This window comes from Panthera tigris, chromosome C1, assembly GCF_018350195.1.
Source record: "Panthera tigris isolate Pti1 chromosome C1, P.tigris_Pti1_mat1.1, whole genome shotgun sequence".
NCBI classification, from domain to species: Eukaryota; Metazoa; Chordata; class Mammalia; order Carnivora; family Felidae; genus Panthera; species Panthera tigris.
The window spans coordinates 2,073,813-2,100,981 of record NC_056667.1 but is presented as its reverse complement, the minus strand read 5'-3'; the positions used below and the strand labels follow the sequence as shown (position 1 = coordinate 2,100,981).

The following is a 27,169-nucleotide window of genomic DNA, read 5'->3' as shown; positions in this document are numbered from 1 at the left end:
CGCTTCCGCCCTCCATCACTTCCGGTCGCGGTGCTGGCGGTTGCCGCAGGCCGGGCGGGAGTGGAGCGCCCGGGGCCGGGGGTCGGAGGCCGCCATGAACTTCTCCGAGGTGTTCAAGCTCTCCGGCCTGCTCTGCAAGTTCTCCCCGGACGGCAAGTACCTGGTGAGCGGCCGCGGGGCCCGGGAGGAGGGGGCAGCTTGGGGGTCCGCGGGTGCGGGCCTCAAGCAGGGACCCCGGGTTGACACCCGAGGCTGGGGACCCAGGGCACGTGACCCGGGCGGACACCGGGGCTGGGGACTCGACAGATGCCCCAAGCAGGGGCTCCGGGGGAATGGGGCATGGGCAGGTGCCAGCCTCCCTACACCCCAGTTTCCATCTGTCAGAGGCAGGTAATGGCAGTGTTGTCGTCACACATTTGAGGGTACAGAGGATATCAGCTCGTTGTTGTTATTTTGACACATGGGGGGACATACCTAGTTCTGTTGGCTGTAACTTGGTGCAGGGACTTTGTCTTTGCCAGCCCTCCCCGCCCCCCACCATATGGCAAATAAGCGATTGAAATAACCAGCAGTCTCTGCCCGGATGAGTCCAGTCGTCCGCACTGCTGTTTATTCGAACGATTGGGATTCGAGCTGTTCATCACGGAAGGGGAGGGGGGCGACCACATGCTGCTGAAATCTCTGAGCCAGTCTGTGCAGGAAACACACCAGCATCATCAGTGTGTATCCTCCGGACCTGGCGGTATGATTGGCACTGGAAGTCCATTCAGGAAAAGATCAGCCTTATAGAAAGTGTGTCTGTTAAAAAAAAAAAAAAAAAAAAAAAAGTGTGTCTGTTTAGTTCTGTATGTTAACTCACCGACGCTTCATGACTTTTCAGTTTGAACCTGAACATTCCTGTTCTTTGTCCAGCTCTTTGAAACTGGAACTCCTTTGTGGAGGTATTATCCTAAATACATAAATTAGCATTCTGCTAAGAGATACACAATGTCTTCAGCTTAAAGTTCACCCCCAGAAACCGTGGCGTATTTTTTGAAATGCTCCCCATAAATTCATTGTTTAAAAAAATCGTCTATGAAAATTCCAGTGAATTATAAAGAGAAAGACTATGTTCCTTTGCTTCATTTTGGTGCTTTTTTTTTTTTTTTTTTTTTTTGGCTTCTCCACCCTAGTGGAAATATGGTGTTACTGGAGTCTTGTTCTTCGAAGCTCTATCCTAAATCCTGAAGAAAGTAGGTCTGTGTTGCCGTTTTTAATATCTTGCAACAGATCTGATAATGGTTTTTCCATGCCATGACACATACTCCCTGTCTTAAGGAGCTCATTGTAACTGATGACAAAGCTACAATGTGACACATGTTCTCAGCTGAAGTTACCCTCCCCTTCTCCTTTTTACAAGGAAAACTCATGAGGTGTGTTTTTTAAACTTTATTTTTGAGAGTGAGAGCGTACGAGTGGGGGAGGGGCAGAGAGAGAGAGAGAGAGAGAGAGAGAGGGAGGGAGGGAGGGAGGGAGGGAGAGGGAGAGAGAGAGTCCCAAGCAGGCTCCTCGTCAGCGTCATGGAGCCCACGGCTCAAACTCACAGAACTCACACTCCCTCACAAACCACGAGATCACAAGGAGCCCCCCAGGCGCCCCGAGGTTTTTTTCAAAAGGAAAAGGAAGGTTTGGAAAAGGAAAGGAAAAGGTTTGTAAAACACAAACCAATAATTGAGTTTGATCTTGATAAGAACGAAGCAATTAACATTTAAAAATCAGTTCTTGGGGTGCCTGGGTGGCCCAGTCAGTTAAGCGTCCGACTTTGGCTCAGGTCATGATCTCAGGGTGTATGAGTTCGAGCCCAGTATTGGGCTCTGTGCTGACAGCTCAGAGCCTGGAGCTGCTTCGGATTCTGTATCTCCCTGTCTCTCTCTGCCCTTCCACTGCTCGCTCGCTCTCCCTCTCTCCCTCTCTCCCTCTCTCCCTCTCTCCCTCTCTCCCTCTCTCAAAAATAAATAAACATTAAAAAAAATTTTTTTTAAAACCAGTTCTTGATTTTTAAACTATAATATAATCTAAAATCAGATAAGTATACCCAAATAATTTGCTTAGATATAGATATTATTAACAAACGTGGACACAGACTGCCTCTTCAAGAAAACAGGATTAACGCTTAAACATCTTCACGGTCAGTACTCAGAATAAGTCCCCGCAGTGGAAGAGAAACCTGCCTGCGTCCCCTCCTGTGTCGGGAAAGCGTCAGCCTGCTGCCGCTCTTCGCCTCTGCTGTCCCGCGGCTGCTGTTACACTCGCCGCACTGCTGACACTTCCCGTCACGTTTGCCAGGAGCTGGGGGTGTGTCACAGCACACAAGCCCTCAGGCCACCAGCGGGTGCCACACAGCTCAATTCTGGCACCGTCCCCCTGGAGACCCGAGGTGGACCGCCCACCCGCTGCATTTTTTTTGATGTTTATTTTCTTGTTTATTTATTTATTTATTTTTTTCATTTTTGAGAGAGAAAGAGCATGAGCAGGGGTGCGGCAGAGAGGGGGGCAGGATCTGCAGCGGGCTCCGTGCTGACAGCAGTGAGCCCGATGTGGGGCTGGAACTCCTGAAGCGTGAGATCGTGACGTGAGCCGAAGGCGGGCGCTTCACCAGCTGTGCCCCCCCACGCGCCCCTGTGCCCCCCACTTCAGATTCCAGCCAGAGCTGCGGGTCCTCGAGCTCCCCACAACTTCTGTCTGCCTGGGCCACCAGTCAGAGGCTCCCACAGGCCCCTCCTCGGGTTCGGCTGATTTGCCAGAGTGGCTCACAGAACTCAGACACTTGTGCTAAAGGAGACCAGAGAGGATCCAGGTGAACAGCCAGGTGAAGAGATCCAGAAGACAAGGTCCAGGAGGGTCCCGAGTGCAGGAGCCGCTGTCCCCGTGGGGGTGGGTGCGTCACCTGCCCTGTGTGCCTGTGTTCACCGGCCTGGAGCTCTCTGAACACTGTCCTGTTGGCATTTTACAGAGGATTCCTCGTGATGAATTATTAACTCCGCTTCTAGCCCTCCTCCCCTCTCTGGAGAAGGGGGAGTGGGACTGAACATTCCAAGCTTCTAATCATGGCTGGTATTTCTGGTGGCCAGGAGCCCACCTAGAGTTGCCTCGTTAGAACAAAAGACGCTCCTACCACCCAGGACGTTTCAAGGACCCGAGGAGTCCTGTGCCAGGGCCTGGGGGCAGGGACAAATACGTATTTTTCTGTTGCCTCGTCCTTACGTCTCCGTGGTCCTTCTCACCAAGGACCCTGAGGCCCCCGTCCGCACTCCCTGTGCCTTGTCTGCCGGTGGTTAAAGCAGCAGAGTGCTGGCTTAGTTCACAGAAGAGCTGGTCCCACGCTGTGTCCTGCTTTAGTTTTTAATACGCGAGTCAGAAAGTAAAAAATGACCTAGTAGAGAGTTTTAACAGAACGTCTTATCCTGGAGCAGTGTCAACACATAGTTTGTGTATTTCAACCTTGTCTTCTCGTGAACCCTTATCCTTAGAGGGGGTGACAGTCTGGGAACATGAGGCCGTCCAGGCAGGAAATACATCCGGAAGGACAGAGGGAGCTAGCATTCCTGGACGGCGGGGAGCACCGACTCCTGAGCTCCCTTCCCTGAGACTGTTAGACCATCGTGGGCTTTTTTTTCCCCGTCTTTAGGCTTCTTGCGTCCAGTACCGCTTAGTGGTCCGGGATGTGCACACCCTCCAGATCCTCCACCTGTACACGTGCCTGGACCAGATCCAGCACATCGAGTGGTCGGCGGACTCCCTCTTCATCCTGTGCGCCATGTACAAGCGGGGGCAGGTTCAGGTGCGCCGCCCGCGGGGCTCCGAGCCAGGGGCTCTTGCCTGAGGGTGACCCCGGGAAGGAGCGAGCCTCTTCTGTGCCCTTGTAGTTTGAGAAAAAAGGCGAGGCGGCTCAAGCCGGTTTCCTCTTAAAATTATAACAGGAAAACACTTAACTAGCCTTAACGTGTCATCAGGTAGAATTCAGTAAGAGGAAGTGTCCGCAGACAGCTGTCTAGAAGCTTGGGCCCCACGGGTTTGGGGAAGCGCGAAGACGCGTTTCTAGCAGATCTGAAGTTTCCCCGAAGGAGCTTGGAGGGCTGGCGAAGGGCTTTAAAACCAACACTGTGAGGTCCCCCGGGAGCGTGGCTTTTGTGCCGCGGTCCGGCTCCAGCCCTGCCTCGTGGCGGATGTGGAATCGCGCCCTGTGTCCTGGCCGTGTGCCGTTGAACCGGCTGTTTTCCAGCTTGACGCGCGTGCGCTCATGTTGTGGGTCTGCGTTTGTGTCCGTTGCGAATCCAGGTGTGGTCCCTGGAGCAGCCGGAGTGGCACTGCAGGATCGACGAGGGCTCGGCCGGGCTGGTGGCCTCCTGCTGGAGCCCCGACGGCCGCCACATCCTCAACACAACCGAGTTCCACGTAAGTGCAAAGGCCCCGGGCACACGTCGGCGAGCAGAGGAGGGTGACTCCTCGCGCCTTTCTCCGGAAGTTGCTGGGTAGCGGTCAGGCGGGTGAATTTTGGAGAACGATGTGTATCTTTCAGATATACATATATGGGGATCTCGAGAGGGAGAGACGGAGAAAGATGTGTGTCTTAGGTCGACACGGTTGTTATATGATCTTTCTGCCCAAATTTAAGGAAAAGTAACGCGGGTTTTAAATGACAGGATTTAAGAATTAAACAGTTCCTTTACTTCAGCGATAGAAGATGAATTCACTACGATCAGCTTTACATCTTTAAGATGCCTGACCTGTCCTGTGACCGCGGTCACTGCTGCGTCCTGTCCGAGACTCGCTGGGGCTCCTCCCCCCCCCCCCCCCCCCCCCCCCCGCCAAAGTTAGGGAATTTGCACATATAAGGTGTTGGGGTAGAAGGTCTTTGGTGTCAGCAGTGTTGTTTTCAAAGACAGAAAAATGCGCAGATCCCGTTAACGATGTGCCGCCTTTTGAGGGGGCGTCATGACCCAGCGTGTGGGCCCGAACCCCCTGGGCTGCCCGGTGCCCTGCAGGAGCCCCGCCCCAGGCTGCAGAGGGGACAGTGCATGCGTGTGGCGAGGGCGAGTGTCTGTGCCCAGCCGTGAGGGTGCCGGGCGACCCTGTGGGATGTCATCATCGGGTCTTTTTCAAGTTGGCATCATGTGGGAGAAGGTCTCTGTCCAGCCATGAGGGGGCGGCTGAGTCGGCTGCCGGCCGTGTGGCTTCACGTACCTTCTGTTTCGGTTTCAGACCCGCTTTTGATGTGGTGTCTGCTCATACAGGCTGTCGGAGACTGAGCAGGACACAGGGCACTTGGTTTCCTTGCGGTGCACATGGTGACTTTTCATTCATTCTTTCATTCATTTTTAATTTGAGAGAGAGTGGGGGTGGGGGGCAGAGAGAGAGGGAGGGAGGGAGAGAGAATCTTGAGCAGGCTCCATATGCTCGGTGCAGAGCCCAGTGAGAGGCTCGATCTCACGCGAGATCATGACCTGAGCTGAAATCCGGAGTCAGACAGAAAGTGGACCGAGACCCAGAGCTGCACACGTTGGCCTTTTAAAGACGTTTGCAACTTGGAAGTTTTCAGACGTGTTGAACTGTTTATACGGCCTCACCCGACAGTCTTCGTGATTAGAATTCTTGGGGCCAGAATCCAGTGTCCAGACGGGCGTGTGCCAGGGCCTCCCTGCCTCCCGTACACGAATGTGACAGGCCCTTTGCACAGGGTCCCCGAGGGTAAAGCACTGTGTGCCCCAACCCACCCCCGAGGCCCAGAGCAGGGCTGCCTGCATGCCCCACAGAGGCGGGACGGACCCTGCGTTCTGTGTTAACCCGTTCTTGCTTTCCTTTGGGTCGTGTGTGTGTGTGTGTGTGCACGTGTGCGCATGCACAACGAGCGTATACACTGTTGCTTGCTTTGCATCTGTTTCAAGTTTGCTGACGCGAGTTCGTCCTCTGTATTCTGGGGTGGTTCTCTTCGCCCTCGGTGTTCGTCCGTCTGGAAGGTGTGGCTCACTCTGCTGTTCCTCGCAGGGGAAATCACGGCACACCCGTCTGCCCTCTGCTGCTGCCGGTGTTCAAGGGGGTAGGGGCCATGGTGCCGGGAGTATATTGTACGTGATCTATATTGAGGCACCCTGTCGGGGGTAGCCTGGGGGACTGCCTGCTTATAGTAGATGGCATTCGACTTTCCAAAGCTTTTTATCAGGATTTAAACTGACTGCCAGTCCTGGGGCGCCTGGGGAGCTCAGTCTGTTAAGCGTCTGACTTTGGCTCAGGTCATAACCTCACAGTTCGTGAGTTTGAGCCCCGAGTCAGGCTTTGTGCTGACAGCTCAGAGCCTGGAGCCTGCTTCAGATTCGGTCTCCTCCCCACCCCCCACTCTTTCTCTGCCCTTCCCCTGCTAGCAGTCTGTCTCTCCCAAAATTAAATAAACATTAAAAAAAAAAAAAGAATGAAATTCTAATTTCCTTCTAAGTTCATTCAAGTTCCTGACAACACGAGTCTAATTTTATTTACTATTATTATTTTTTAAAGTTTTATTTTTATTTAAGTAATCTCTACATCCAACATGGGGCTTGAACTCACAACCCGGAGATCATGAGTCACATACTTCCCCAACTGAGCCAGCCAGGTGCCCCAGCATGAATCTAATTTTAAAAAACAACTTTGGGGCCACGGGGGTGGCTCCGTCGGTTGAGCGTCCAACCTCAGCTCGGGTCGTGATCTCACGGTCTGTGAGTTCAAGCCCCGCGTCGGGCTCTGTGCTGACAGCTCGGAGCCTGGAGCCTGCTTCGGATTCTGTGTCTCCCTCTCTCTCTGCCCCGAACCCACTCGCATTCTGTCTCTGTCTCTCTCAAAAATAGATAGATAGATAGATAGATAGGTAGGTGATAGGTAGGTAGGTGCCAGGCCAGTGGAGCTACAGAGGAAGTGCATTGTGGTTTCACTTGTCGTTTCCTGACTATTGGTGAGGTTGAGTGCTTTCATACCTTGTTTTACACACATGCACACTCTCGCACACTTGATTAATATGTGCTTCAGGTTCCTGTGGACTGTGTGGTGTGAGGAAGGGATCCACGTCTATCTTTTTCCCAACGACGTTTATCAAGAACGGAATTTCTTTATGTTTACGTAAAATTTCCGATTTTCCTTCCTCTTCCGCTGTTGGCACGCCGGTTTGCCGGGCCGCACTGTTTACGCCCCCGGGTGTGTAGCGTGTCGGTGTCTGTGGGGCTGCCCCCTCCCGTTGCCCTTGTGGTGTCGGTTTGTTTACTGTACTTGTGGGGTGCTGTTACCAGCTGCGCTCGGACTGAGGATGTTAGGTCTTCACGCCAGTGGAGCCTTGATTGTAACTCATCGTTCGTTGTCCCTCGTGGATCTTTTTGCCTCACAAACCTGTTTTGTCAGCTGTTCGCCTAGCTTGTGGCTCTCGTGGTTTTTCTTTTTCACTCCTGTTACTTTTCCACCTTCCCGTGTCCTTAAATTTCAGTGTCTGTCTGTGTTGTAAACAGCCCGTAGCTGCCTCAAAAAAAAATAAGCCGAAAACCTTTTTCTTACGTGTCCACAAAGCCAGTTAAAACCACCGACGAGCACCATTCACCCCTTGAGGCGCGCAGCTCAGCCAGAACGTGGACAGCCCCGTCCGCGCCCACCGCTGCTCCCGGATAGCCACTGCCTGCTTGCTGTCCACATTCTCTGTCGGTGGGGCCACGTGGCGTGGGGGGCTCTGTTTGGCCTCTGTCACCCAGCGCTGTGCTGTCACTGAGGGTATCAGCGGCGGTCCCTCGTGGCCGGGCGCCATTCCGTGGCACGGGGACACGGCATCTGCTTTCCGTCCACCATCTGGCAGGCCGTGGGCGCTTTCCCTTGGGCGCCGTCCGGAACGAGCTGCTGGGACGCACGTCATTTGACTCGGGTAAATCCCTAGGAGGGGGTGCCAGGGGGGGCACGTGCAGAACGCTTCAGGAAACTGCCGACTGCTAACGTGGCTGCCCCCCAGGTTAGAGCTCAGGTGTCCACACTCTCACGACCCTCGACACGCGTCAGTGTGGTTTTCTACTGTAGTCAGTCTTGTGTTGTGGTGTCTCCCTGTGGTTTTTGTTTTTGTTTTAAGTTTATTTATTTTGAGAAAGAGAGAGACAGAGAGCACAAATGGGGAAGAGGCAGAGAGAGAGAGAGAGAGAGAGAGAGAGAGAGAGAGAGAATCCCAAGCAGGCTCCTAGCTGTCGGCACACAGCCCGACATGGGGCTCGATCTCACAAACCCAGAGATCATGACCTGAGCTGAAGTCGGACGCCCAGCCACCTGAGCCTCCCAGACGCCCCTGCCTGTGGTTTCAGTTTGCATTGTCCTCATGACTAATGCCATTAGGCCTCTGTCACATGCCCGTTATCGTAGGACTTGTCTGTTCGTTTCTTTACCGGGTGGCTAGTCACGTTACTCAACTGTGAAGTTTCTTCTACTATATTCTGGAGGCGGGTCCTTTCCTAGACACGCACCTGGCAAGTGTTTTCTCCTACAGCTTGCCCTCTCAGTTAGTTAACAGCTTCTTTTAAAGAGCAGAAATGTTTCCTTTTAATTGAGTCTAACGGATCAGGTTTTTTTGTTTTGTTTTTTTTATGTTTTGTGCATCTAAAGAAATCCCCACCCAACCCAAGATCTGAAAAGAGTTTATTCTGTTTTCTTCTAGAAGTTTTATGGTTTGGGCTCCTAAGTGTAAACATAGGACCTGTTTTGAGTTTAGATCTTTTCCACTCGCACTTCTGTCAAAAACCCGTTGCCTGTGTGTGTGCAGGTCTGTTTCTGGATTCTGTCTTGTTCCATTGACCTATTAGCCTCGCTTTGTGCGAACAGCATACTCTCTGATTATAGTACTTTACAGTAAATCTGGAAACCAGGTCAGTGTGTTTTCCAGTGTTGTCCTTGTTCAGAGTCAGCTGTTGGACGCTCGTCAAGTAGTGAACTGCCACGTCAGCCAACGGGAAGGGCACGGAGACCGTTTTTAGAAACAAAACTAGGAATCGGGGTTAAGAAATTCTGGTTATTCCCTTTTAAACTCTAATGGGATCTAGGGGGTCATAGAACCTCAATATTAGATGTAAATGTAGACGGGTGTTTGAACGCTTAAAAGCTATACTGTGGGCTTTTCCTGGGGACGGGTGTCCGTGACCACCCCGCCAGGCACGCGGGCCGGGAGAGGAGGGGACGGCCGGCTGACAGAGCGGTCACCCCCAGAAACCCTGTGGGGAAGCAGCCATGCAGAGAGGCCACCACACGGGCCCTTCTGCCCCCACCTCCTGCTCACGAGTCTGCTGAGGCAGAGGACCAAGCAGGTTGACCTCGCTCAGTCCCCGGGACACCCACCGTTCTGGACAGCTTGCCTGCCGGCATCTGCACGTTTGTTAGGAGAGGAAAACCGCAGTTACTTTGAAATTTTAAACTAAATGCACTTATATTCGACTTTGTGTCGCTCACGCAATACTGTTACAAAAAGAAAACCAAACACCAGGAGCATGAAATTAAAGGACGGGAGACTGGGGGTGGGGGGGGAGACACCCAGGAGCAGCTACTGTTCTTAATTCTGCAGTAAACCTCTTACTGGGTCACTGATGCCTGTCTGTGACTTAACCGCCGTCTTCCCGGCTGCTAAACCTGCACCGTTTCTCTTACCCCTTCTCCTCGACAGCTGCGGATAACTGTCTGGTCCTTGTGCACAAAGTCCGTGTCTTACATCAAATACCCCAAAGCCTGCCAGCAGGGTGAGTCGGCCGAAGCTGATTTGGAAGCCGTTTCCTTGTTGTTTTTGTTCAGGGCCCGGGGGCGGGGGCGGGGTGGGGGGGAGAGGGACACTTTTTTAATACAGAAAATTTACGGGCACAGTAGTCTCAGCGGCTTATCAGCGTGTGGCCAGCTTCTTTCTCTACGCCCCAGACCTGCTGATGCTTCGTCTGTGAATAGTTCCGTGTGTGTCTCCCGAGGACAAGGGCTCCCCTTTCAAGATAGAACCACAGTGGTTTAAAGGACCTCAGAGAAGTAGGCTTTACGTGCGGTTCCCTTCCTGTCGTAGGACTGGGGATCAGGTCCCTTCGGTTGATGTGTGTCCCAGGACCTGCCCCCCCCCCCCCCCCCCCCCCGCCCCAGTTCTGCACTTCAAGCCTCCAGACTTCTGTTGGCCAGCTCTGTGGTCTCTGTGCCGGGGAGAGGGCGGCCGCCCCGCCCAGCCGGCCACCGCGGGGCTCGGTTGGACCGTGGAGAGCGAGTGGGGTGCCCATCCCTGAATCGTAAAGTTGCCGCGATGTGTGCAGACAGCAGTGCCTCGTGTGTTCTTGTGGCTCACGAAGTGTGAGCTGTGGCCTGGGGCCTTGCGACTAACACAGAACGGAAAATACGGTTTCACATTTTCAACCAAAGCTTATTTCTAAACTCCGACCTTACGTTTTCTTCTCCCGAGTAAATTCAAAAGTACACGTAGGAAGTTGGGGCACCTGCGTGGCTCAGTCGGCCGGCTGAGGGTCCGCCTTGGGCTCAGCTCGTGATCTCTCCGCTCCCAGGTTCAAGCCCCACGTCGGGCTCTGTGCTGTCAGGGCGGAGTCCGCTTCAGTTCCCGTCTCCCTCTCTCTCTGCCACTGCCACCCCCCCCCCCCCCAGCTGTTGCTTTCTCTCGGTCTCAAAAGTAAATAAGATATTCTTTTAAAAAAGTAAAACTGGGTGTAATGAGAAGCTGACAAGCTGGCTGAGCTCCCTAGGATTTGTGCTCCAAAAACGACGATCCGTCAGGAGCTGCATTTTCAGTGACACTTTGTGGTTCTTCGGGGGCCCGGTTCCTGCGGTTTTCCGTCAGGTCCCTTGCCGGTTGGGGGTTGGGGGTCGGGGGGTCCCTGGGCTGCTGCACCGAGGCCGCGGTCTCGCTCTCCGCCCCGCCGTCTGGCTGCGGGCGCCCGTCCCTCCCCGTGACCCCTGCCTCTGGTTTCTCACCGCTCCCTGGGGCTGCAGCGGGGTGTCCCTCTCCTCCCGCCAGGGGTCTCCTTTACCCGGGACGGCCGCTACATGGCGCTGGCGGAGCGGCGCGACTGCCAGGACCACGTGAGCGTCTTCGTCTGCAGCGACTGGCAGCTCCTGCGGGTAGGGGGTGCCCTGCCGGCCACGGGGCGTCTCCGAGGCCCGGGCACCTTTGGGAGGGGTCGCGGCAGCGCCATCTCGTGGAGGGCGGGTCACCGGAGGGCACGCCCCGGGGGGGGTGGGCCTGCCGGTGAGCAGGGCGGCCACAGGCCATTGGCGTGAGCCGCTGTCCTCTTGTCAGGGCCGTGCGGTTCGCCCAGGGGCTGCTGCCCCGGGAGGGTCTGCTCTGGGTCAGCCTCCAGGGGCCCTGGCCGGGTGCGCGGGACCCTCCTCCCCTGGCCGGGCTCAGCTAAACGGGCCGGGTGGGTACGGAGAGGCCTTCGGACTGGCGGTGACCCTCCTGCCAGAGCACAGAGGCGGCCCCATCGACCCGGGCACGGGGTGTCCTGGCGGGATCTCGCGGAGCTGATCTTCCAGGAGTGAGGCCGAGCCAGGCCGGAACCGGGAGGGAGTGGGGGGCGGTGCCAGGCCGCGGGAGCTGCATCACAGCCAGCGGTGCTGGGCACCGTCCTGCCCGGTGGGCTCCACCTGGGCCCGCCTGGGGCCTCCTGAGTGCTCAGGCAGGATTTTAACGACAGAAGGACAGGGCTGGAGACATTGTCCGCTTCTGTACAAGGAAATTAAATACTAAACGTGTTCCCAACGTCAGTGATAAAATGTGTATTTGTTCAAGAAAACACTTTCGAATTTAATGTTTCTCTGTCTTGCTTTGGAAGCACTTTGACACAGAGACCCAGGACCTTGCAGGGATCGAGTGGGCCCCAAACGGCTGTGTGCTGGCAGTGTGGGACACCTGCCTGGAGGTATGCAGGGTGACCAGGCAGACCCTGTGTGTTGGGGCGCTTTGACCTGTGTTTACCCGAGGCTTTCTGAATGTGGAGGCTCGGTCGGCTCACCAGGCTCCGAGGCCAAGCCCAGCCCTTTGACCAGCGAGTCCTTATGTTTGCGGCCAAGGTCCCCACTGTCCCTTGTGCGGGAGGGCCTGTCCTGCTCCACCGGTCTTCCTTCTGACCTCCCGCTGGCCATCGGCTGTGTCCCCATCCCCCCCCCACCCCCCACCCCCCCATGCTCCGGTCACGGTGAGTGTCAACATCTGCACGGTCTCCTGCAGTACAAGGTCCTGCTCTACTCCTTGGACGGCCGGCTCTTGTCCGCGTACTGTGCCTACGAGTGGTCCCTGGGCGTCAAGTCTGTGGCCTGGAGTCCCAGCAGTCAGTTCCTGGCCATCGGAAGCTATGACGGGAAGGTGAGACCGAGTAGCACACGTGGAGATGCTGCGGGCACGGCGCCCGCCAGGGGCCCTCACGCGCACTCTCCCCCCTCAGGTGCGCATCCTTAATCACGTGACTTGGAAAATGATCACAGAGTTCGGGCACCCAGCCACCATTAGCAATCCCAAAATAGTAAGTCTGGAATGCATCTTTCTTTCTCCCCTCCCCTCCCCTCCCCTCCCTTCCCCTCCCTTCCCCTCCCTTCCCCCCCCTCCCTTCCTTTCCTCCCTCCCTCCCTCCCTTCCTTCCTTCCTTCTTTCTTTCTTTATGAAATTTATTGTCAACTTGCTTTCCATACAACACCCAGTGCTCATCCCAACAGGTGCCCTCCTCAGTGCCCATCACCCACTTTCCCCTCCTTCCCACTCCCCATCAACCCTCAGTTTATTCTCAGTTTTTAAGAGTCTCTTATGTTTTGGCTCCCTCCCTCTCTAACCATTTTTCCCCCCTTCTCCTCCCCCCTGGTCTTCTGTTAAGTTTCTCAGGATCCACATAAGAGTGAAACCATATGGTATCTGTCTTTCTCTGTATGGCTTATTTCACTTAGCATAACACTCTCCAGTTCCATCCACGTTGCTACAAAGGGCCAGATTTCATTCTTTCTCATTGCCACGTAGTATTCCATTGTGTATATAAACCACAATTTCTTTATCCATTCATCAGTTGATGGACATTTAGGCTCTTTCCATAAGTTGGCTATTGTTGAAAGTGCTGCTATAAACATTGGGGTACAAGTGCCCCTCTGCATCAGCACTCCTGGATCCCTTGGGTAAATTCCTAGCAGTGCTATTGCTGGGTCATTGGGTAGATCTATTTTTAATTGTTTGAGGAACCTCCACACTGTTTCCCAGAGCGGCTGCACCAGTTTGCATTCCCACCAACAGTGCAAGAGGGTTCCCATTTCTCCACATCCTCTCCAGCATCTATAGTCTTCTGATTTGTTCATTTTAGCCATTCTGACCAGCGTGAGGTGGTGTCTCAGTGTGGTTTTGATTTTTATTTCCCTGATGAGGAGCGACGTTGAACATCTTTTCATGTGCCTGTTGGCCATCTGGATGTCTTCTTTAGAGAAGTGTCTATTCATGCTTTCTGTCCATTTCTTCACTGGATTATTTGTTTTTCGGGTGTGGAGTTTGGTGAGTTCTTTATAGATTTGGATACTAGCCCTTTGTCCAATATGTCATTTGCAAATATCTTTTCCCATTCCGTTGGTTGCCTTTTAGTTTTGTTGATTGTTTCCTTTGCTATGCAGAAGCTTTTTATCTTCATGAGGTCCCAGTAGTTCGTTTTTGCTTTTAATTCCCTTACCTTTGGGGATGTGTCAAGTAAGAAATTGCTGCGGCTGAAGTCAGAGAGGTTTTTCCCTGCTTTCTCCTCTAGGGTTTTGATGGTTTCCTGTCTCACATTTAGGTCCTTCATCCATTTCGAGTTTGTTTTTGTGAATGGTGTGAGAAAGTGGTCTAGTTTCATCCTTCTGCATGTTGCTGTCCAGTTCTCCCAGCACCATTTGTTAAAGAGACTGTCTTTTTTCCATTGGATATTCTTTCCTGCTTTGTCAAAGATGAGTTGGCCATATTTTTGTGGGTCTAGTTCTGGGGTTTCTGTTCTATTCCATTGGTCTATGTGTCTGTTTTTTTTTTTTTTTTTTTTAACATTTATTTATTTTTGAGACAGAGAGAGACAGAGCATGAGCAGGGGAGGGTCAGAGAGAGAGGGAGACACAGAATCCGAAACAGGCTCCAGGCTCTGAGCTGTCAGCCCAGAACCCGATGTGGGGCTCGAACTCACGGACCGTGAGATCATGACCTGAGCCGAAGTCGGACACCCAACCAACTGAGCCACCCAGGCGCCCCTATGTGTCTGTTTTTGTGCCAATACCATGCTGTCCTGATGATAACAGCTTTGTAGTAGAGGCTAAAGTCTGGGATTGTGATGCCTCCTGCTTTGATTTTCTTCTTCAGTATTACTTTGGCTATCCGGGGTCTTTTGTGGTTCCATACAAATTTTAGGATTGCTTGTTCTAGCTTCAAGAAGAATGCTGGTGCAATTTTGATTGGGATTGCATTGAATGTGTAGATGGCTTTGGGTAGTATTGACATTTTAACAATATTTATTCTTTCAATCCATGAGCACAGAATGTTTTTCCATTTCTTTGTAACTTCTTCAATTTCCCTCATAAGGTTTCTGTAGTTTTCAGCATACAGATCTTTTACATCTTTGGTTAGGTTTATTCCTAGGTATTTTATGCTTCTTGGTGCAATTGTGAATGGGATCAGTTTCTTTATTTGTCTTTCTGTTGCCTCATTATTAGCGTAGAAGAATGCAACTGATTTCTGTACATTGATTTTGTATCCTGCGACTTTGATGAATTCATGTATCAGTTGTAGCAGACTTTTGGTGGAGTCTGTCAGGTTTTCCATGTATGATATCATGTCATCTGCAAAGAGTGAAAGCTTGACTTCATCTTTGCCAATTTTGATGCCTTTGATTTCCTTTTGTTGTCTGGTTGCTGATGCTAGAACTTCCCACACTATGTTAAACAACAGCAGTGAGAGTGGACATCCCTGTCGTGTTCCTGATCTCAGGGAAAAAGCTCTCAGTTTTTCCCTGTTGAGGATGATGTTAGCTGTGGGCTTTTCATAAATGGCTTTTATGCTGTTTAAGATATGTTCCTTCTATCCCGACTTTCTCAAGGGTTTTTATTAAGAAAGGATGCTGAATTTTGTCAAATGCTTTTTCTGCATCGATTGACAGGATCATATGGTTCTTATCTTTTCTTTTATTAATGTGATGTATCACATTGATTGATTTGCGAATGTTGAACCAGCCCTGCAGCCCAGGAATGAATCCCACTTGATCATGGTGAATAATTCTTTTTATATGCTTTTGAATTCGATTTGCTAGTATCTTATTGAGAATTTTGCATCCATATTCATCAGGGATATTGGCCTGTAGTTCTCTTTTTTTACTGGGTCTCTGTCTGGTTTAGGAATCAAAGTAATGCTGGCTTCATAGAATGAGTCTGGAAGTTTTCCTTCCCTTTCTATTTTTTGGAATAGCTTGAGAAGGATAGGTATTATCTCTGCTTTAAATGTCTGGTAGAATTCCCCTGGGAAGCCATTGGGAAGCCATCTGGTCCTGGACTGTTATTTGTTGGGAGATTTTGGATAACTGATTCAATTTCTTCGCTGGTTATGGGTCTGTTCAAGCTTTCTATTTCTTCCCGTTTGAGTTTTGGAAGTGTGTGCGTGTTTAGGAATTTGTCCATTTCTTCCAGGTTGTCCAGTTTGTTGGCATGTAATTTTTCATAGTATTCCCTGATAATTGCTTGTATTTCTGAGGGATTGGTTGTAATAATTCCATTTTCATTCATGATTTTGTGTATTTGGGTCATCTCCCTTTTCTTTTTGAGAAGCCTGGCTAGAGGTTTATCAATTTTGCTTATTTTTTCAAAAAACCAACTCTTGGTTTCATTGATCTGCTCTACAGTTTTTTTAGATTCTATGTTGTTTATTTCTGCTCTGATCTTTATTATTTCCCTTCTTCTGCTGGATTTGGGGTGTCTTTGCCGTTCTGCTTCTATCTCCTTTAGGTGTGCTGTTAGATTTTGTATTTGGGATTTTTCTTGTTTCTTGAGATAGGCCTGGATTGCAATGTATTTTCCTCTCAGGACTGCCTTTGCTGCATCCCAAAACGTTTGGATTGTTGTATTTTCATTTTCATTTGTTTCCATATATTTTTTAATTTCTTCTCTAATTGCCTGCTTGACCCATTCATTCTTTAGTAGGGTGTTCTTTAACCTCCATGCTTTTGGAGGTCTTCCAGACGTTTTCGTGTTGTTGATTTCAAGCTTCAGAGCATTGTGGTCTGACAGCATGCATGGTATGATCTCAATTCGTGTATACTTATGAAAGGCTGTTTTGTGACCCAGTATGTGATCTATCTTGGAGAAGGTTCCATGTGCACTCGAGAAGAAAGTATATTCTGTTGCTTTGGGATGCAGAGTTCTAAATATATCTATCAAGTCCATCTGATCCAGTGTATCATTCAGGGCCCTTGTTTTTTTATTGATCCTGTGTCTAGATGATCTGTCCAGCGTTGTAAATGGAGTATTAAAGTCCCCTGCAATTACCACATTCTTATCAATAAGGTTGCTTATGTTTTTGACTAATTGTTTTAGATATTTGGGGGCTCCCGTATTCGGTGCATAGACATTTAGAATTGTTAGCTCTTCCTGATGGATAGACCCTGTGATTATTATATAATGCCCTTCTTCATCTCTTGTTACAGCCTTTAATTTGAAGTCTAGTTTGTCTGATAGAAGTATGGCTACTCCAGCTTTCTTTTGACTTCCAGTAGCATGATAGATAGTTCTCCATCCCCTCACTTTCAATCTGAAGGTGTCCTCAGCTCTAAAATGAGTCTCTTGTAGACAGCAAATAGATGGGTCTTGTTTTTTTTATCCATTCTGATACCCTATGTCTTTTGATTGGCGCATTTAGTCCATTTACATTCAGTGTTATTATAGAAAGATATGGGTTTAGAGTTATTGTTATCTATAGATTTCATGCTTGTAGTGGTGTCTCTGGTCCTTTGTGGTCCTTGCAACATTTCATTCACAGAGTCCCCCTTAGGATCTCTTGTAGGGCTCGTTTAGTGATGATGAATTCCTTCAGTTTTTGTTTGTTTGAGAAAACCTTTATTTCTCCTTCTATTTTGAATGACAGACTTGCTGGGTAAAGGATTCTTGGCTGCATTATTTTCCCTGTTCATCACACTGAAGATTTCCTGCCATTCCTTTCCAAGTTTCAGTAGATAGCTCTGCTACTACCCTTATGTGTCTACCTTTGTATGTTAAGGCCCGTTTATCCCTAGCTGCTTTCAGAATTCTCTCTTTATCCTTGTATTTTGCCAGTTTCACTAGGATATATTGTGCAGAAGATCGATTCAAGTTACATCTGAAGGGAGTTCTCTGTGCCTCTTGGATTTCAATGCCTTTTTCCTTCCCCAGATCAGGGAAGTTCTCAGCTATGATTTCTTCAAGTATGTCTTCAGCACCTTTCCCTCTCTCTTCCTCCTCTGGAATCCCAATTATGCATATGTTATTACATTTAATTGTGTCACTTAGTTCTCTAAGTCTCCCCTCATACTCCTGGATTTTTTTTATCTCTCTTTTTCTCAGCTTCCTCTTTTTCCATAATTTTATCTTCCAGTTCACCTGTTCTCTCCTCTGCCTCTTCAATCCGAGCTGTGGTCGCCTCCATTTTATTTTGCAGCTCATTTATAGCATTTTTAGTTCCTCCTGACTGTTCCTTAGTCCCTTGATCTCTGTAGCAATAGAGTCTCTGCTGTCCTCTATACTGTTTTCAAGCCCAGCGATTAATTTTATGACTATTATTTTAAATTCATTTTCTGCTGTATTGCTTAAATCGTTTTTGATCAGTTCGTTAGCTGTTGCTATTTCCTGGAGTTTCTTTTGGGGAGAATTCCTCCGTTTCGTCATTTTGGATAGTCCCTGGGGTGGCGCGGAACTGCAGGGCACTTCCCCCGTGCTGTCTGGAGTAACAGACAGGTGGTGGGCGGGGCCGCAGTCAGAGCCGCTGTCTGTCCCCAGCCCACCGCTGGGGCCACAGTCAGACTGGTGTGTACCTTCTCTTCCCCTCTCCCAGGGGCAGGTCTCACTGTGGAGTGGTGTGGCCCCTGTCTGGGCTGTGTGCACACTGCCCGGCTGGTGGTGCTGCTTCGATGGGATCTGGCGTATTATTAGCCGGGGTGGATCCGCAAGGCGCACAGGGGTGGGAGGAGCAGGCTCAGCTCGCGTTTCCTTCGGTGATCCGCTTCAGGAGGAGCCCTGCGGCACCGGGAGGGAGGCCGACCCGTCGGAGGGATGGATCCGCAGAAGCACAGCGTTGGGTGTTTGCGCGGTGCAAGCAAGTTCCGTGACGGGAACCGGCTCCCTTTGGGATTTTGGCTGGGGGATGGGCGAGGGAGAAGGCGCTTCCCAGTGCCTCTGTTCCCCGCCAAGCCGCGCTCTGTCGTCCGGGGCTCAACAACTCTCCCTCCGTTGTCCTCCGGCCCTCCCGTTCTCCGAGCAGAGCTGTTAGCTTATAACCTTCCAGATGTTATGTCTCACTGGCTGACAGAACACACTCCGTCCGGCCCCTCCGCTTTTGCCAGCCAGACTCGGGGGCTCTGCCTTGCCGGGCGGGCTGGCTGCCCCTCCACCGCCCCAGCTCCCTCCCGCCAGTCCGTGTGTAGCACACACCGCCTCTCTGCCCTTCCTACCCTCTTCCGTGGGCCTCTCGTCTGCGCTCGGCTCCGGAGAGTCCGTTCTGCTAGTCTTCTCGTGGTTATCGGGGTAAATTAGGCAGATGTGGGTGGAATCTAAGCGATCAGCAGGACGCGCTGAGCCCAGCGTCGTCCTTCGCCGCCATCTTCCTCCCTCCCTGGAATGCAGGTTTCTATTTGAGCCACATTTGGAGAAGGGAGGTAGAAAAAGTCTTTTTTCACTTTACATTATTCATGATGATGTCGGTACTCACATCACCAGAAACTTCCGTTACGGTAACATTTCAAATGTTCGACTCAACCAATTCCCAAAGGACCCGAAGTGGTGTCCTTGCCCTGCCCTCCCCACTCCCCAGATGGGTCACTCTCAGGTCTGTTCCTGCCCTCGGCAGAGTACCCAGGGTCCCTCACCCACAAGCACCGGGCGTTTGGGGCTGGAGAAGCAGACCTGAGAAGTGGGGTGCAGGTGTCCCTGGGGCAGGCAGGGACGGTCACGGGGTCAGGGGCCAGGAAGAAGTGATACGGCATCGGAGGGAGGAGCAGTTCTGGCAGCAAGAACATGAAGTACAAAGGGCCTGAGGTGGGCATGTGTGTCCTTTTTAGCAGGGGACAGACAGACCCCAACCTTGGGGAGCTGTCCCACGTGTGGGAAATATGAGGGAGGCCACCAGGAGTAGGGCTGCAGGTAGCCGTGTGGAAGGGGAGGGGAGAGGGAGGGGAGGGGAGGGGGAGGGGACAGCTGGGGAGGCGAGGCTGGGGAGGCGAGGCTGGGGCGGAGCTCCCGAGGTGGGACCTGGCTGGAGGTGCAGGCGGGTGAAGCCATCCATGGTTGTGGGAGGCCGAGGCGGAGCAGGCCAACCACGCTGGCCGTGAAGGGTTTGCTCGGCCCTCCTGGCCTGCAGCCCAAGCTTGTTCTGAGGCCAGGGGGCAGCCGGGCTGCCTCATCGCCTCGGCCTCATGGGCCCATCAGGCTTCGGGACACAGATGTCCCCTCGTTCGCAGGACCTGTGTCTGTGACTTGGCACTACTGAGATGCTTGTGTCCTCACTGGCCAGCGGTCGGTTGGGCGCGTACGAACCCGCAGCCAGCACAGGCCACTCCCCCGAGGGGCGGGCTCGGGGTGGGGCTTGGGGTGGGACCCACGCCGGGCGCCCCCGCGGGGGAGTGGGCGCCGGTGGCCCGGCGTCTCTGTGTCCGTCACCAGGAACGGCAGCGCCTCGCGTCCAGGTCCAGCGTCACCACTACCCGGTGCGTCACCGCCTCTGCTCCTGCGTGTCATGTGCGGGCGGTGGTGGTGGCAGGACTGTCGTGTCTTCCAGGTCGTGTACAAGGAAGCCGAGAAGACTCCGCGGCTGGCGCCGGGCCGCCTGGCCTTCCCCCCGCCCAGAGCAGCAGCCGGCGTGGCCTCCCCTGCAGAGACCAAGTGTGAGCAGCTGGGGGGGGGCGGGATTGCTCCCTCCTTTGACCGCGACACCTCCCGGCTTGCGTCCTCTCGCTTGACGGGGGGGGGGGAGGGGGGGGATGTTTCCGTCGCGTCGGGAGGGCTGGTGGTCCCAGTGTGACAGGCACCGCCCTGCAGGTGGTTCTTTAAGGACCAGTAAGATGCCCTTGGAGGAGCCAGAGGGGGTGGGGCTGCGGAACTGGCCGCGGGTCCTGGGCAGGTGGCCTGTGCCTCAGTCCCGGCATCCGTCCGGTGGGCTAACGAGTACAGGAGGTGGGGGAGCAGCCCCCAGGTCGTGTGGTGTCCGTGGCCCAGCCCCGCTCAGTAAGCACCCCGGATGGGGGCGCGGGGGGGGGGGGGGGACACACAGCCAGCACACCCGCCCACCTGGCCTTCCATCGTCACCTTACCACCTTTTGCCGTGAGTTTTATAATGGCTTTTTGTTTTTTTTTAAGACTTTTTTAGAGCAGTTTAGGTGTATGGCAAAACTGAGGGGAAGGCACAGAGTTGCCACGCCCCTGCCCGCTCACACGTGTCCTCTCCACTACACAGACCCCGCCACGGGGGCTCCAGCGAGCGCCGTGGCCGGGTCCCCTTAAGCCTCTGTTTCCATAGAATCTTCCTCCATGGGTTAACGTGAAGTCCTCTTTTCCTTCTGTCTGAACTGAGTGGACGAGGCCAGCGGCTCCTGTCCCCTCCCTTTCCGTGTTCTAGATGAGATCGCCTCCGTGCCAGTCTCCTTACAGACCCTGAAGCCTGTTGCCGACAGAGCGAACCCGAAAATCGGCATCGGAGCGCTGGCCTTCAGCCCGGACAGCTACTTCCTGGCGACGAGAAGCGGTCAGTGGCCGCACTCGCGGGCCGTGCCCCTCCTCGTTTCCTCCGGTGCCCAGGCATGAAGACCGGGTGAGCGGAAACCCCGGTGACGGGCTTCCGGCACGTCGCGTCCTCCTGCCGGGAGGCTGTGCCCACGGAAGCTTCCGGAGGTGCGGTGTCTCGGTGCCTCCGCCTGCTGCTTGCCGTCGGGCGAAGAGCAGGGTCCGGGCGCCACCACAGCCACGGCCCGTTTCGTGCGGGAAGGGGGCTCACGTGTTTTGAGGGCTGTAAAAACCGCCAAACCCGCCCTTGTGGGCTCTAAGCCTGGGCGGGGGGACCGTCCGGCTCGTAGACACCGGAGCAGCCACGTCCACGGGGCTTGGGGCCTGCCCCCCAGCGTGCATCACAGGCGGGGACACTGAAGCAGGGTGTCCGCGTCTTCCCTCCTCAGACAGTGTCCCGAACGCCGTCTGGATCTGGGACATTCAGAAGCTGAGGCTCTTCGTGGTGCTGGAGCAGCTGTCCCCCGTGCGCTCCTTCCAGTGGGACCCGCAGCAGCCCCGGCTGGCCATCTGCACGGGAGGCGGCAAGGTGTACCTGTGGTCGCCAGCGGGCTGCGTGTCCGTGCAGGTGCCTGGGGAAGGTGAGCGCGGTGGCGCTTGTGACCGGCTGTAGGCAGAACCCTAACAGATGAGCCCCTCCCAGCCGACCTGGGCACCGTGGCTCGTGTGGGCGACCGCCTCGGGTGTACGGTCGGTCCCTCTTGGCACATCCAGGGAGACCTCAGGCCGGTCCCCGGCGTCACACACCGGGTGGGGGTCCACCGCTTCGAGCTCTCACGGGACACAGAGACGCCCACCCGAGTTGAGCTTTGGGGCTGCAGCTGGGTCTCTCCAGGCCTGTCCTTCGGCCACAGGATTTGGGGCCGCGCTCACCCTGGGACCCTGGCCTCACCCTTTCACCCTCCGGCTGCCTGTCTTTCTCCAGGTGACTTTCAGGTGCTTTCTCTGTGCTGGCATTTAAACGGGGACTCACTGGCCCTCCTCAGTAAGGACCACTTCTGCCTGTGTTTCCTGGAAACCGAGGACGGGGTTGGCACGGCCTTTGGACGGCCGGGTGACCACACGTAGGACCTGCGAGTGCCCAGGCCCAGCCGAGACGAGAGAACACCGTGGCACGTGGCAGCTACGGGGAAGGTGCGGGGCTTCTGGGGGGCGGGGGCGTTCCCCAACAGTGGCCCAGATGAAATGACCGGCTTTTATTTTTGTATAGCATTCCTGTAAATATGTATGGTATGAGACTAATTTTTATTTAAAATAAACATTTGCTAACTCATGAGACGGCTGATGCTTGTTTTCGTGACAGGTTTAAGTCATAGGAAGGTTTTCTGGTTTGTTTCAGGTTTTGGGTTCACGGTCTTACAGAAAGTCACTGACCCCAAGCAGCAACTTCCCCCTCAGACAGACATCCTGCTCTGCTCTGGCGCCCCCGTTCCTGGTCACTGAACCTTCTGGAGAGCGGGCTCGGTTTTCACATGGGGTGCGTGCTGGGGCGCGGGGACAGAAGCTGCCGGCCCCAGGGCCGTCGGGTCAAGGCCGGCTCCGCACAGAGTCCCCCCACCTCTACATTCAGGTGCTTGTGATGACTGAAGCAGGGCTCCAAACCTGGACTCGTCTTCCTAAAAGCTAGACAGTTGGCACATCACTCTGGGTTTTTCTGTGAGCGAACTCAGGGGACCATACTTCCCTAGCATCCTCCTGAACGTGCACAGCAAGGTGGCAGGTTTACAAAGCTTTAACGTACACACTTCAGAGGTGGCTTTTCTTGGTTGTCGCCCCTACTTTGAATAACGATCTCAAAGAAAGAACGATGTCCATTCGGTTGTAAACGTCTTTACTGTGAGACCAAAAGCAAAGGCTCAGGACCCAGGCAGGATGGAGGCGGCGGCCTCTCGACGTGGACAGGCTATGATCTGGATCACATCCACGTGGGTTAGAGCTACACCAGAGCTGTAAATGGGGAGGACGCCCTGCACCAGCGCTTGGGGTTGATATCAAAGCTTCCAGTCAAGCCAGCAAGCCGACGATGTGTGGGTGCCACGGGCGGGGGGGCCACGGTTCCCACACGGACGTGCTCGGCGGGCCGCCAAGCCCCAGGCACGTTCAGGGCAACACCAGTAAAGCCTCGCATTTGCGTGGGCACTGCGGTAACCAAGCCGGGCGTTAGGGGCTTCATGAGAATCTAATACCACGGTTCCTTTTTCAAAAGGGCATTTCTCCAAAAGCAAACTGAGCAGTCCCCATCTTAAATACGAACGTGACCGTACAAACGTAAAGCACGTAGGGCTGTCAAACAACTACCTACCAAGGTGACTCAAATTAATGAATTGTCTAAAAATGATTTCCTGCAAGCTTTAGGGCCTGGAAAAGATGCCACAAATACGAACACGATATAACTTCAGAAAAAGCGTGACTTCAGGTCAAAGACGTATTTGCACAAAAGCAACGGTCCATCTGGGAGCCGACAAGACTGTCCCCTGTTTACTTCACCAGTCTGCTGGCTTGTTTTGCACTTAGCTTTAAAAAAATGGATTAGATTTCCAAATACAAAACTTGACACTAAGTATAAACTTATTTGCCACTCCAGGCACTGGGGTTTGGGGCCCTCCCTGGATGGAACCATCCACTCGGGTGGAGTGCTAGGGGGGAGGCTCTGGTGGGGGTACATGTTTATTCACATGCTGGAGGGCTGGGCAGGACCACGAGAAGCCGAATGGAGACACTGGGAGAAACACGGAAACAAGTTCTAGAAGACGGAACACCAGCCACGAGCGGGACCGCTGGATTCACCTTGCTTTTTTGTCTGTGACTCCTATTACCAGACTTCCAAAAGCCAGGGATAGCAGGGAATGCGTTCGACTATTCTAATCACACTCAGATCCCTAGAGGTTAACAGCCCCGACTCTGCCGGTGCAGCGGAGCTGGCCCGGGTCTGAGGCCCCGCGTCCCCAAGTCTACCTCTGGGCGCCATCTAGAAGCCTATTTTGCCTCTGGTCATGGAATAGCCCAGTTTAGCCTCGTTGTTAATGAAGGACATGAGTCCCACGTAGGTCTCGATGAGGAGGGGACGATCCAAGACCAGCACGCCACTGGCTTGTCCTGGCAAAGGATTCTCTTTCTGGGCTTTCTTGACAGCTTGGATTAGCAGAGCTTTGAAACTTTCCAGCTGTAAAGACAGAAATCATGTTGCCGGTCAGTGGTCTACACGTGGAACGGACCACCCCTTCCTGTGCCAGCCCCGTCCCTGCCCTCGGAGGACGTGCCTTTCCAGCCACACCCTGGCAGCCCCTCCCCTCAGCTCCTCGATTCGCATCTCTGGAAACGTCAGATCCTAGCTCTGTGCTCACTGGGACAGACAACAGGCCTCACAGAGCACTTGTGTCGTCAGGGACCTACTCAATCCTCACCACCACCCGCCAGACTAGTGAGCAGGCCAAGTGCGCGACTGGCGAGGGAGGCCCAACTCCCCTCACCGGTGGCCCCAGGGCCTCCTCTGCCGGCGAGCACGCAGCCTGCTGGCCCAGCACAGACTGCCCAGAGCCCTTCCGGGCCCTTCTCCAAGGTGACCATGGCCACAAGGGGCTATGTCATACAGCTACCCTGACCAAGAGCCACTAGCCACATGGGGCTATTTACACGTAAGTTAGCTAAAATGTCTAAAGCTTAAAAGTTTGTTTTCTCAGTTTTACTAGGACACAGAACAGTCCAGGTGCTCAACAGCCACACAGGCCTAGAGTGTCGCCATCACGGCTGGACAGCGCTGCCCTCACGGTCTTACTTGGCACAGAGACGCTGTTTTCTCATCCGCACCAGCCATGGGGTGCTCTATGAACGTGGCATAGGGCATGTTGGTGGACCAGGGGTTCCATCTGTTTATGAAGGAAGGGCGGCTCTGTTTGTCCCACTGAATGCGGATCCCAAAACCTTCTCGCCTACAAAGAAAGAAGCTTTCACGTCACCCAGCAGGCCACAGCGCTCCCTGGCAGCCTGGCAGGTACGGGGTGTGACGTTAGGAGGCTGCTCTGGGACCGCGGACAGGACCTGTGTCACTCAGAGCCGGGGGTCTCCAGTCACCTGCACCGAGCACTTTGAATACTACAAACCGACGCCGTTGTTTTGGTTTGGGCCCAACACCCTTTATGCTATTAGTGCAGTTCAACAGCAACGGGAAGGCGCTGCAGGCAGGCTAACCGCGAGAACAACCTGTCTGTAGCCTCAGGCCCTTTGTCCAGGAGGCCCCACGGCCGGTTAGCGGTCTTGACTTGGGTACAGCCCCGATCACATCCCTGCAGCAAAGCTCTACCTTGTATTAAAGTCCAGGCTTCTCGTATTTCAAGATCCGCCCTTCTGAAAGCAGGTCAGTAACTATCTTCTACCTTTAGTAACATCAGTAAATAAAAGCGATGCTTTTTTTTTCTGTTAAAATTTAACCGGAGCAGAGCTTGATGTGACAGAGGTGACACACACCGGATGTGGCTCTCATCTTAAGAGCACCACGTCAGCTCTGCTTCAACAGACCTCAAGTTCATCTTACTACCAGCCTGATAGCTGTCTTCTGTGCCAGAATTCCTTTTAATGCACCTGCTGCCCACTTGCTTCTATTCTAAGAAACTATCGATTTGAAGCAGACGCTTTTATGTTGGCGCAGAATGGCAGACCCAGGACAACCAGGGGGCCGATTTGGGACGGACCTGCTACAGGCCCTGGTACTCAGGCTCTGTGTCCCACAGTCTTACTTGTTGAGCGATTTGGGGGGAAACTGGAACTCTCCGCAGGAGATGGTGTCCACCGCGTTTAAGGCGACCCTGACCACCTGCTGGCACTGAAGGCTGATGAAGTCGTACTTGCAGATGAGCAGTGCCTGGTCTGTGATGAGCACCAGCCGCTCCTTCTCGTTGTTCCAGTGGTCAACCCTGCCCGCAGACGACACGAGTCACCGGGCGCCGCCCCGCGCACAGGCCACCCGGCCGGTCCCCGCGCCCCGCGCGCCCCGCTCACTCGGTCAGCAGCCACACGCCCTGGATGTCGCCGTCCTCCACCGGCCGCACCACCACGCCGATCTCCTCCACCGCCTGCTCGATGGTGCCGGGCTGCGCGGGCAGAGGGCGGGGGGTGGGGGGGGAGGTGTCACTCTCCGCCCCGCTCCCCTCCCATCCCAGCACCCCCCTCCCGGGCCGCCCCGGCCCCACGGCCGCCTCACCCGGAAGACGAAGTACTCCTTGACGCGGGCGCGGCGCGTGGGGTCGTGGATGCTGAGCGGCCACAGCGTCTGGCGCAGCGGAGTGCCCGCCCCCGGCCGCCCCCCGCCCGCGCCGCCCGCCCCGACCTCCTCGCCGGCCGCCAGCAGCGCCGTGGGGCTCGTGCCGGCCGAGTCCACCGAGTCCCGCAGCTGCAGCATGGCCGCGCCCGCCGCCGCCCCAGACCCCGACCCCGGACCCAGGCCCGACGAGGCCGCCGTCTCGGTCGCCGCAGCTACCGCCCCGAGGGCCGGTGCGATTGGCTCGGCCTCGCCAGCCCCGCCCGAGGCTCCGCCCCCTACCCGCGCCCGCCGGCCCTGGCGATTGGCTCTTCCCCAGCCGTCTTCCGCGATTGGCCCTACGCGCCGCCCGTTCACAATCGCTCCCGCCCCTCGCCAAGCCGGAAGCGCACGCCGCGCGCACGCCCATTTCCTCTGTACGCGACGCGAGGGGAGGGGCGGGGCCGCGGCTGGTTGCCAGGGAGACGCAGAGGGTGCGTCAGGAGTTGACTGTGCCCGATCCCAGTAAAGGGGGCGACCAGCCCCTCGTCACCGCCCCAACCTGGACGCGCCCGTAGTCTCTGGTCTCCGCCCCCGCGGCCACCGCCCCTCCCCGTACCGGACGCGCCCCACCCCCTCGATCACCGTCTCACCTCACCGTCCCCCGGACGCGACCCCGGCCCTTGCTCACTGCCAGCCACCCCCGGACGCGTCCCCCGCCCGCCGTCACCGCCCCTGGCCCGTTCCCCCTCCGCGATCTCCGTACTCCCCCGCCCCGACGTGTCCCCCTCCGCGGTCTCCACCCCCGGACCCGTCTCCCCCGCCCCCCCCAACACCCGCGGTCACCGCCCCCCCCCCCACCGGGTCACCGCCCCTTCTCCCCATCGGACGCGCCCCACCTCCTCCATCACCATCTCACGTCACCGCCCCTCTCCCCGCACGCGT

General features: G+C 54.4%; 2 protein-coding genes across 3 annotated transcripts; one reads left to right on the top strand and one right to left on the bottom strand.

Moving 5' to 3' along the window:
• Positions 1-4: 4 nt before the first annotated feature.
• WRAP73 (WD repeat containing, antisense to TP73) lies at positions 5-22,224 on the top strand. Of its 2 annotated transcripts, XM_042996193.1 has the most exons (12): positions 5-163; positions 3,668-3,820; positions 4,318-4,434; positions 9,680-9,752; positions 11,012-11,115; positions 11,829-11,915; positions 12,224-12,358; positions 12,438-12,515; positions 19,991-20,096; positions 20,828-20,953; positions 21,381-21,572; positions 21,917-22,224. In XM_042996193.1, exons 1-12 carry the CDS (start codon positions 95-97, stop codon positions 22,057-22,059), a joined length of 1,383 nt encoding a protein of 460 aa, XP_042852127.1. In that variant the 5' UTR covers positions 5-94; the 3' UTR covers positions 22,060-22,224. The 2 variants fall into 2 exon arrangements, with proteins under 2 accessions (XP_042852127.1, XP_042852128.1); XM_042996194.1 differs by lacking the exons at positions 3,668-3,820; positions 4,318-4,434.
• Positions 22,225-22,805: 581 nt separating this feature from the next.
• On the bottom strand, positions 22,806-26,819 carry TPRG1L (tumor protein p63 regulated 1 like). Its single transcript, XM_042996195.1, has 5 exons — positions 26,189-26,819; positions 25,987-26,078; positions 25,725-25,901; positions 24,767-24,920; positions 22,806-24,154 (listed from the first exon to the last, which is right to left on the bottom strand). The coding sequence occupies exons 1-5, from the start codon at positions 26,384-26,386 to the stop codon at positions 23,960-23,962; spliced, it is 816 nt and encodes a 271-aa protein (XP_042852129.1). The 5' UTR covers positions 26,387-26,819; the 3' UTR covers positions 22,806-23,959.
• Between the last annotated feature and the right edge of the window lie 350 nt (positions 26,820-27,169).

Coding starts and splice junctions, on each gene's coding strand:
- WRAP73 (XM_042996193.1), top strand. CDS start 95: ATGAACTTCTCCGAGGTGTTCAAGCTCTCCGGCCTGCTCTGCAAGTTC. Junction 12,359..12,437: donor TCGGAAGCTATGACGGGAAG/GTGAGACCGAGT, acceptor CTCCCCCCTCAG/GTGCGCATCCTTAATCACGT. Junction 12,516..19,990: donor CCATTAGCAATCCCAAAATA/GTAAGTCTGGAA, acceptor CGTGTCTTCCAG/GTCGTGTACAAGGAAGCCGA.
- TPRG1L (XM_042996195.1), bottom strand. CDS start 26,386: ATGCTGCAGCTGCGGGACTCGGTGGACTCGGCCGGCACGAGCCCCACG. Junction 26,079..26,188: donor AGGAGTACTTCGTCTTCCGG/GTGAGGCGGCCG, acceptor CTGCCCGCGCAG/CCCGGCACCATCGAGCAGGC. Junction 25,902..25,986: donor GGCGTGTGGCTGCTGACCGA/GTGAGCGGGGCG, acceptor GTCTGCGGGCAG/GGTTGACCACTGGAACAACG.